The sequence below is a fragment of the Electrophorus electricus genome, chromosome 3 (genome assembly GCF_013358815.1).
Source record: "Electrophorus electricus isolate fEleEle1 chromosome 3, fEleEle1.pri, whole genome shotgun sequence".
Lineage (NCBI taxonomy): Eukaryota > Metazoa > Chordata > Actinopteri > Gymnotiformes > Gymnotidae > Electrophorus > Electrophorus electricus.
Genome location: NC_049537.1, coordinates 46,909 through 55,582, shown reverse-complemented (window position 1 = coordinate 55,582; position 8,674 = coordinate 46,909). Strand labels below are relative to the sequence as shown.

The window sequence follows — 8,674 nt, the reverse complement described above, 5'->3', positions numbered from 1 at the left end:
GAGTCGCTAGTGCTAGTCAGTTTAAAAGCACATGTCACGATAATTAATATCACAGTAACGCTACTGAATTTGGAAGTAAGAAGAATAAGAATGAACACTTAGTATTCGTGTTTGAAGGCACGTAGTGTGTCATCTGAGGAAGTGAGGATGCCTTGATACTTTAGATTCTTCAAACCCTACGAACACAAAATAAATGATATAAGGATACTTATTTTCATGTACTTCTTTTAAATTGATGATTTATTATTTTATCAACAGTAGGTTTATTCATCAGGAAGTTATTATTTTGGGGCTTCACATCAGGAATGAGGGAATTAAACTTTTTTCTAAGGACCTAGCAAAAAAAATTACGTAATTAAGTACGTCAAAAAATTACGAGCAGGGGTAAATGAACCAAAGGAGCTTTCTGTGACAGACTAAGTGATCAGAGAGAATTCAGGAACTGACAGCAGAAAACCACGACTATTTCCGCACTGAATGTTGCGACGAGGAGCGGTGAAGTGAGGGAGAAGTGGACTCGACGGTGGGCAGTGCTACACAACATCGAGTCTCCGCACTGACACATTGCACTAAATCCTTCAGACGCACTGGACACTGGAGCGCATTAGGCTCTGTAGAAAGCTTTAAGGTAGAGGGGGCTGAGAGGAATTCCTCATCGGTTTAATTGCTTTAGAAACAGTTCCCACAAAGAGACATTGCCCAGATTTGCCTCCCATTTAACTTCTTATTTCCATCGGTTCACAAGTTAATCCGATTTTTCTTCCAAACCTTAATACGCAGAGATATAGCGTGTGTAGTTACAAAAGACATCCAGGAGCTAGGGTTTGGTAGGATAGGCTATGAAACTAGATTATATATATATTGACCATTAACATGTTTAATTGACACAGTTGGTGATACAATGATAAAATGCAATATAAGATTGTATTTTCCAACTTGAGCGAGTATAAATGTGACCATCTAAGTAGCAGTACGCCCATCACTTCGATCTCTTTAGAATATTTTGAATTTCTAAATATTCAAACTTCACATTAAAAGGCTACTTTGCTGCCCTTCATATCTGCCTAAACGGTTTTTCTTTGGAAGAAGAAATCTTTTCAGGAACCTCGAAGAAGAGAAGGGCATTATTGTTTTAATCCTCTTACCACCCGTCATTTTTAGACAGTTTTTTAAGGCTGAGGTGGCGTCTTGTCTACCCAATCCAAACTTAAATCCTCTTGATTCCAAAGGCGCTTGACTGCCAGCCATACCAGTCTCTCCACTCTGGCGTTTCTAGCAGATGCAACAACACACTGGTAATGCAAAAACTTTCAAACTTAACTATCTTATATTTCCACCACGACGTCTGCACATCAAACATCCTGGACATGACTTTAGAGTTTTGCAGATACCGAGTACAGTAAATGAAACACGTCAACATTAATTTAAAAATAACTTCTATATATGTTTATGTTCTATTTAAGCTTCGAAAATTCAGAGTATATATATTTTATTCGAGAAAATTTAGGAAATAAGAGCCTTTTCATCGCTGCTGTCATTTTAGTCCAAATTTATTAACCACGTGGTTCTTTTTTCTTTTTAGCATACTAATTTTTAAATCGTTGACAGGAAATATATATTTTCTTAATTTAAACAAGTGCATAATTGCAAGAGGACACTGGTGTGCTTTAAAAGCCCAGCTTGACTGACAGGGTAAAGAGCCATTTGAACTGGAGTATGAGCTCACGGTTCCGTAAAGTCCTCCTCATTGGCTCAGTGGACGACTGCTCGGGAGGTGTCTCGCGTTAGTAAAGGATACTCCGTGGGACAGATGACTGAATTGCAACAAAAATGGACTTTGAATATCTCGAACACCACGATCACCGTTAGTCTGTGGGGTTGAAATACAAACCAAACAAGTCCTTTTTTGGTTTGACTCGGTTAAACTGTTATAGGTAAAGCTAGTAAAAGCGCCGCACAAATAAAGTCACCTAGGTAAGTACAACAATGCCTGAACACACCTGGGACGTAGAAAGTAGGTTTAATAGCGTTCTTCATGCTTTTTCAGTTTTTATATGTTTGTTTTTGTGAGAATTGTAGGGCCATAGGCTATAGCCATATTTTTTTACAAATATATTTTCGTAGAATTATTTATTGCCTAATCATTTATTGGTTGTTCCGTCTTTATGTCTTATTGGCATTTTTAAATATTTGTATTGACAAGTGAAACTGGGAGACTGTTAGCCAATATTTCTATTTTCAATTAGTTTCACCTTTCTTCTAAACGAACGTTTCTGAATGTCTTGTAATAGTTCAGATGTCTTCATATGGGGTTACTAACGCCTACAGGGTTGAATAGACGGCTACAGCATCTGTGTTGTTACACAAACAATGTAACATTCAGAAATGAACAGTGTAACAGTGGAACTCCAAACTACTGATTTTAATCTGTAGCATTTTACCGCCACTAGTCAGTGTAGAAGCTGTTCTCAATTCTCTGGAAATATCTACGATAAAATGTGAATTCTATATTAATTTGCTTTCAGGACATGATTAAGAGATATTGTTACGGTTATCTATGGTATTAATAGAACGTTTTCTTTAAAAATCAACATTTGAGATATATTTTTGAGAATTGTAAGTCATATTTATAGTTTGTTGTTTTATTCCACGTCGTAGACCAAACCAAAAACATTTCCCCTTTTAAGGAGCTCAGCTATAACTTTTAACGGTGCAGTGCGTGTCAGGGTGATGAGTTAGGAGTCCCGCGGTTGACACACACGCGCAGATTAGACGCAATGCAACTAGGCTCTCTGCGCGTGTCTCACGGTATTTGCGGTATTTGTCTAATGCGTCTTCGCAAGCATCAAGCCCTGCGGCACTGGAACTGAAGCCACCAGTAAAAAGATGAGATCTGTGACCATTTACGTTCAAATAGTAGGGGCGGCAAAGGAACTGTTTAGCATCGCGAACTATGCCGCGAATTAAACAGCTCCTTCGCGATCATAACTGTTCGTGGAAAGCAGAAAACCTCTAAAACCTACTTGGAATTTTAACATGTTGTATGACGCAAAAATAGTATCTCTAATAAGATAAACGTGATAACGTAGCTAAAACCAGTTTGCAGTTGTCTATTGTTATTACAAACTCGAACTAAAGTTGTTAATATTAGTAGCAGTAGTAGTAGTAGTAGTAGTAGTAGTAGTAGTAGTAGTAGTAATAATAATAATAATAATAATAATAATAATAATAATAATAATAATAGGCTTCATGTACCTGTTACTATTTTCACTCTGATTTCTGACTATAAATGATGAAATAAATTTAATTCCTGGGGGCCTTTTTCTACCTTTCCTCAAACCAAAATAATCAAAACATTTTAAATATGACAAATAACCAGACAGAAACAAAACGACAATAAACAAAAAAAATCACGTTACTACCTATTCAACACATTATTACAAAAAGGGATTCGGAACTGAAAAACGCACGAATTAATTAATCAAAGATTGAAAAAAACATTTTGCCGATAAATTATTCGTATTTAACAAGCTGTCAAAACAAACAGAAATCTTTTTTTTTCTTATTAAATTTATTTTAAAATATTTATATTTATAATCTGCAAAAATGTTTACCACCCGCTACGGACAATCGCATGTGTATGACATTTTTTATAAGTATTGTTTTGTGGCGTCACTGTACGCTAGAACACAGTAGCGTGTGTGCGTATGCATATTATATATATTCACACACACATAAACACATATCGTTTCTAAAGATATGACGTTGTACACAGAAAAAATTATTTAGGGTAGTCTTAATCTTAATCTTCTGGATTTTTTCATCTCCCCAGTTGATCTTCATGATGCAGCATTATGGGGTAAATGGCTATTCTCTTCAGGCAATGAACTCGCTGAGTGCCATGTACAACCTCCACCAGCAGGCGGCGTTACAGGCGCCACATGCGCAGGACTACAGGCCCTCGGTACACGCGCTCACACTTGCTGAGAGACTGGCTGGTAAGAATTCTCCTAGTCCCACTAGTAAGAGAGTTTTGCTTAAACATTGTATGCAAAATTAGGAAATTATGTAAAATGTAATAAGCATGTTTACTATTTTAAATATTATACATGAGACTACAAGAAGTAGCAGTGTAATTATGGTGTGCGTGTATGGTGTACTCAGACATTTCTCATAGAGGCAAAACTGTATACCTTCACTCTCAAACCAGAAATACTTGCCAATATATTTGAAATCTATTAGGTCAATCAAACCTTTTTGTTTTAAAAATTGTTTCAAAATTACTAATCTTTTTGAACATTTCTTAACCCTTATTGTAAAATTACAATGTATGAATTATGGCAAAAATAGAAGAAATATTTCAGGGAAATGAAAGAAAACAAGGTACACCATCCTGGTTGAATAAGTGCACATACCTCTAAACCAAAGATTAGCTGAAGCACCTTTTTATTTTATCACTGCATTCAATATCTTTGGGTAAAGTTTCTAAGCATTCTTACTTGGTTACATATGTGCTGTGCCCAGCACTCTACAGGTCTGCTCACAGATGAGTGGCTTTAGATCTGGGCTCTAGCTGAGCCACTGCAAATCCCTGGTCTTGTTTAGGTGAAGCCATTTTTTGATTTGGTGGTGTCCTTGCTGGCATGCTGAAAGCTGTTCATGATTCTCTACCATGATTAAAGCCCCTGAAGAAACCCAGCCCCAAAGCATGATGCTGCCAACCCTCTTTACCATGGGGGTTAAGTCCTTTACCATGGGAGTGGTGTTCTTTATCATGGGGGTGGAGTTCTTCACCATGAGGGTGGTGTTCTTCACCACGGGGCTGGATTTGGCACCATGGGGGTGAAGTTCTTTACCGTTCTCGGTGTTGTTCTTCACCTTGTCCGTGAAGTTCTTCACTGTGGGGATGGTGTTCTTCACCTTAGGGGTGGTGTTCTTCACTGTAGGGGTGGTGTTCTTCACTGTAGGGGTTAAGTACGTCACCGTGTTCTTAATTGTGGGGATGGTGTTCTTCACCTTGGGGGTGGAGTGCTTTAATGTGGCAATAGTCTTTTGGTGATATGCTGTGGTTGTTTTCTCTATGTGTTAAACATATCATTTGGTATGACCAAAACGTTCAGCACTGCTTTCATCAGACCATAACAAATCAGACCATAACACATCAGACCCTAATCCATCTAATCCATCAGACCATAACCTTAGCTGGGTTTAGATTTTTTGTTGTTGTTTTTTTTGTTGTAAAAAAAAAAAGGGTTCCATCCTACCCTAACCCTAACCCTAACCTAAACTCTAACCATAACCCTAAATCCTAACCCTAACCCAAACATATGAAGATCTACAGATTGTCATCCATGCAGGGAGTAACCAGTTCTTGCCAGAAATTTGTGTAATTCTTTGAATGTTGCTCTAGGTGTCTTGATAGCCCTAACTCCCTGACCCATTCTCCTGGTATCTTGAGTCTTTTACTATTGTGCCATATTTTTTCCACTTGTTGATTATTGTCTTTACAGTGTTCTCAATGCAAACATTTTTGCAATCCTCTTCTGATTTGATATTTTTCACCACTGAGATTGTAGGCCTGCTTTGCATAGTCTTTTCTGCCTGTGGCTTGTCCAGTTGGATGTTATGAAGATAACAGGAAAATCCAATATGATCAGCTGGCTAATCAGTCACATTAATTGATAGCAGGCATATACTAGTGAGTGTTTAACATGCATTTGAATGTAACTGGTTGAGTCCGAACACTGCCACAGTCACAGTTATAAAATGGTGTGCACACTTATGCAAGCTGAGTGTTGTTCTGTTTTCCCCTAAAACATTTCTGATGTTACATATTGTAATTTCACAATAAAAGGGAAAATGTTCTGATTTGGTTTAACTTGCAATTTTTTACATCACAAAACAGGGTCTGTATCCTTTTTATGTCCACTGTATACACCCACACCCACACACACCCAAACGCTAACCCTAACCTAACCCTAAACCCTAGCCCTAATCCCTAACCCTAACTCTAACTCTACATTACATTACATTACATTACATTAGTTGTCCCAAAATATCTAAATCTAGTTACATCTAGAAATTTACCTTTTATGGTTCATTTGAAAGAACATTACTGTGTGCCATGTGTGTGTTAGGGTTAGGGTTAACTAACTCTGATTACTGTGTCGTGGTCATGTGTGTTAGGGTTAGGGTTAACTAACTCTGATTACTGTGTTGTGGTCGTGTGTGTTAGGGTTAGGGTTAACTAACTCTGATTACTGTGTTGTGGTCGTGTGTGCAGACATCATCCTGGAGGCTCGGTATGGCTCCCAGCACAGGAAGCAGAGGAGAAGCCGCACTGCTTTCACTGCCCAGCAGTTGGAGGCTCTGGAGAAAACCTTCCAGAAAACACACTACCCTGATGTGGTCATGCGGGAGCGGCTTGCCATGTGCACCAACCTTCCTGAGGCCCGAGTACAGGTACACACACACACACACACACACACACACACACACACACACACACACACACACACCACACACAAACAAAACCATACACGCATGCATCCATACATACATACACACACAAAAATACAGACATACATACCTACACAAAACCACACATATACGCACACACATTAACACATATATACACCCACCCACACAAAACCACGCATATACGCACACGCACACTCACCCCCACACCCACACATGCACACACACACCCTCACAAAACCACACATCCATGCACACATTCACACTCACTTAAAACTACACATAAAGTTCTAAATATGTAATCTGAAAAAAAAAAGGCCCACATATAAGACACACTGTATCTACATTTTCCAAAATAAATCATGATAATGCATTTTCTCTTGTAATAGGTGTGGTTTAAGAACCGGCGGGCAAAGTTTCGCAAGAAGCAGCGCAGTCTGCAGAAGGAACAGCTTCACAAGCAGAAGGAGGCGGAAACAGACCGAAACCAGGAGGCGGAGAAAGGAGAAGCTTCACCTACAACCATGTCAGAGTCTCAAACTCTTAAACCTTCTCTGTCAGAAGTGAATCGAACCACACTTGTTTTGCAAGATAAGATGACTGACGAGGTGAATGTTACCTCACCTGAGCAATCGGGGGTGGAGTCAGGAGCAGAAGACTTGACTGACAGAGAGGAAGAGCCCCCATGTTTCAGAGGGGAGACAAAAGAGGTGGAGTCACAGTGTCCATTTGACAGCTCATCATCCTGTAAACCAAAACCAGGTACTTTTGAATACATTTAACACATATACCCAAATAAGATGCTACATGCTGGATTTTCCATAGTACTAGCAAAGTATGTTTGTGTTCATTTCCCCTTTAGACTCTCCACTCAGTTCACCCTCTGTGCAATCGTCCAGTGGTGTCAGCAGTGGATCAGCGCACAGTAACTCATACACCTCGTCACCACTCAGTCTGTTCCGTCTGCAGGAGCAGTTTCGTCAGCACATGGCTGCCACTAACAACCTGGTGCACTACCCAGCATTTGACATGCCTCCCACACACTTACCCTACCTGGGTTTGAATGTGAACATGGCCACACCGCTGGGCTCCCTGCAGTGCCAGCCTTATTACCCATCGCTGTGCCAGGCTCAGCAGGTGTGGGGCACAGGAACACTTCCCAGCCTCAACAGCAAGACAACCAGCATTGAAAACCTGCGTTTGAGGGCCAAACAGCATGCTGCATCTTTAGGATTGGACACACTACCCAACTGAGCCCAGACCAGCTGACACACACAGACTTATGTCCATGCTGAAACTGAATGCTGCTTGCTTAAGAGAAGGATCGGTGTGCACACCACACTGGTCTGAAACCAATTTATCTCCATACAGCTCCTAACAGAAGAATGTCTTTATAATTGAACAGCACTGCTGAATGGAGAAATTACTGTTGTTTACCTCTGCAGAGACTGACACCAGAGTTAGGGTTAACCCACACCAGGACTGACATCAGGACTGACACCAGGGTTAGGGTTAACCCACACCAGGAATGACACCAAGACTGACACCAGGATTAGGATTAACCCACACCAGGACTGATGCCAGGACTGACACCAGGGTTAGGGTTAACCCACACCAGGACTGACACCAGGGCTAATAATTAGCATTTGAGGCATTTTGAAACCAGGCAGTAGGCACCCTCCTGATCACCCTTTTGAACTGTCAAAATGTTTCATTTTTTCAGGCAAAAAATATTGTTTCCAATATTTTTTCCAAACAAATCAGATTCAGAATAAGATGTAAAAAATCATGGCAATGTCTTACATATTTTCAAGTGTGTAAATACACCAGTGCTTCAGGAAGCCAAACCCTTACTGTGTGCAGAAGAAACCTAACCCAAACCCAAACCCTAACCCTTACTGTGTGAAGAAGAAACCTAACACAAACCCAAACATTAACCATGTGCAGAAGAGCCCTATCCCTAACCTTAACACTTACTGTGCAGAAGAACCCAAACCCTAATCCTGACCCTAACACTTTGTGTGCAACAGAGGCCTATCCCTAACCCTAACACTTACTGTGTGCAGAAGAACTTTAGAAGGATATTGCCTTTACTTTCTTAACCGGTCAGTTTGCAGACTTTGTGAGTAACAGATGACACTTCCATTGACAAAGGGACTGAAGTAGAATCTGATCTTAACTAGGTCAAAACTTTGAC

The 8,674-nt window shown here is 39.9% G+C and overlaps 1 protein-coding gene across 1 annotated transcript; it reads left to right on the top strand.

The window, feature by feature from the left end:
* The first annotated feature begins 1,889 nt into the window (after positions 1 to 1,889).
* On the top strand, positions 1,890 to 7,737 carry dmbx1b (diencephalon/mesencephalon homeobox 1b). The gene is made up of 5 exons (XM_026998748.2): positions 1,890 to 1,974; positions 3,833 to 3,998; positions 6,284 to 6,462; positions 6,867 to 7,239; positions 7,340 to 7,737. The coding sequence occupies exons 2-5, from the start codon at positions 3,842 to 3,844 to the stop codon at positions 7,729 to 7,731; spliced, it is 1,101 nt and encodes a 366-aa protein (XP_026854549.2). The 5' UTR covers positions 1,890 to 1,974; positions 3,833 to 3,841; the 3' UTR covers positions 7,732 to 7,737.
* Positions 7,738 to 8,674: the final 937 nt, after the last annotated feature.

Coding starts and splice junctions, on each gene's coding strand:
- dmbx1b (XM_026998748.2), top strand. CDS start 3,842: ATGATGCAGCATTATGGGGTAAATGGCTATTCTCTTCAGGCAATGAAC. Junction 3,999..6,283: donor ACTTGCTGAGAGACTGGCTG/GTAAGAATTCTC, acceptor TCGTGTGTGCAG/ACATCATCCTGGAGGCTCGG. Junction 6,463..6,866: donor TTCCTGAGGCCCGAGTACAG/GTACACACACAC, acceptor CTCTTGTAATAG/GTGTGGTTTAAGAACCGGCG.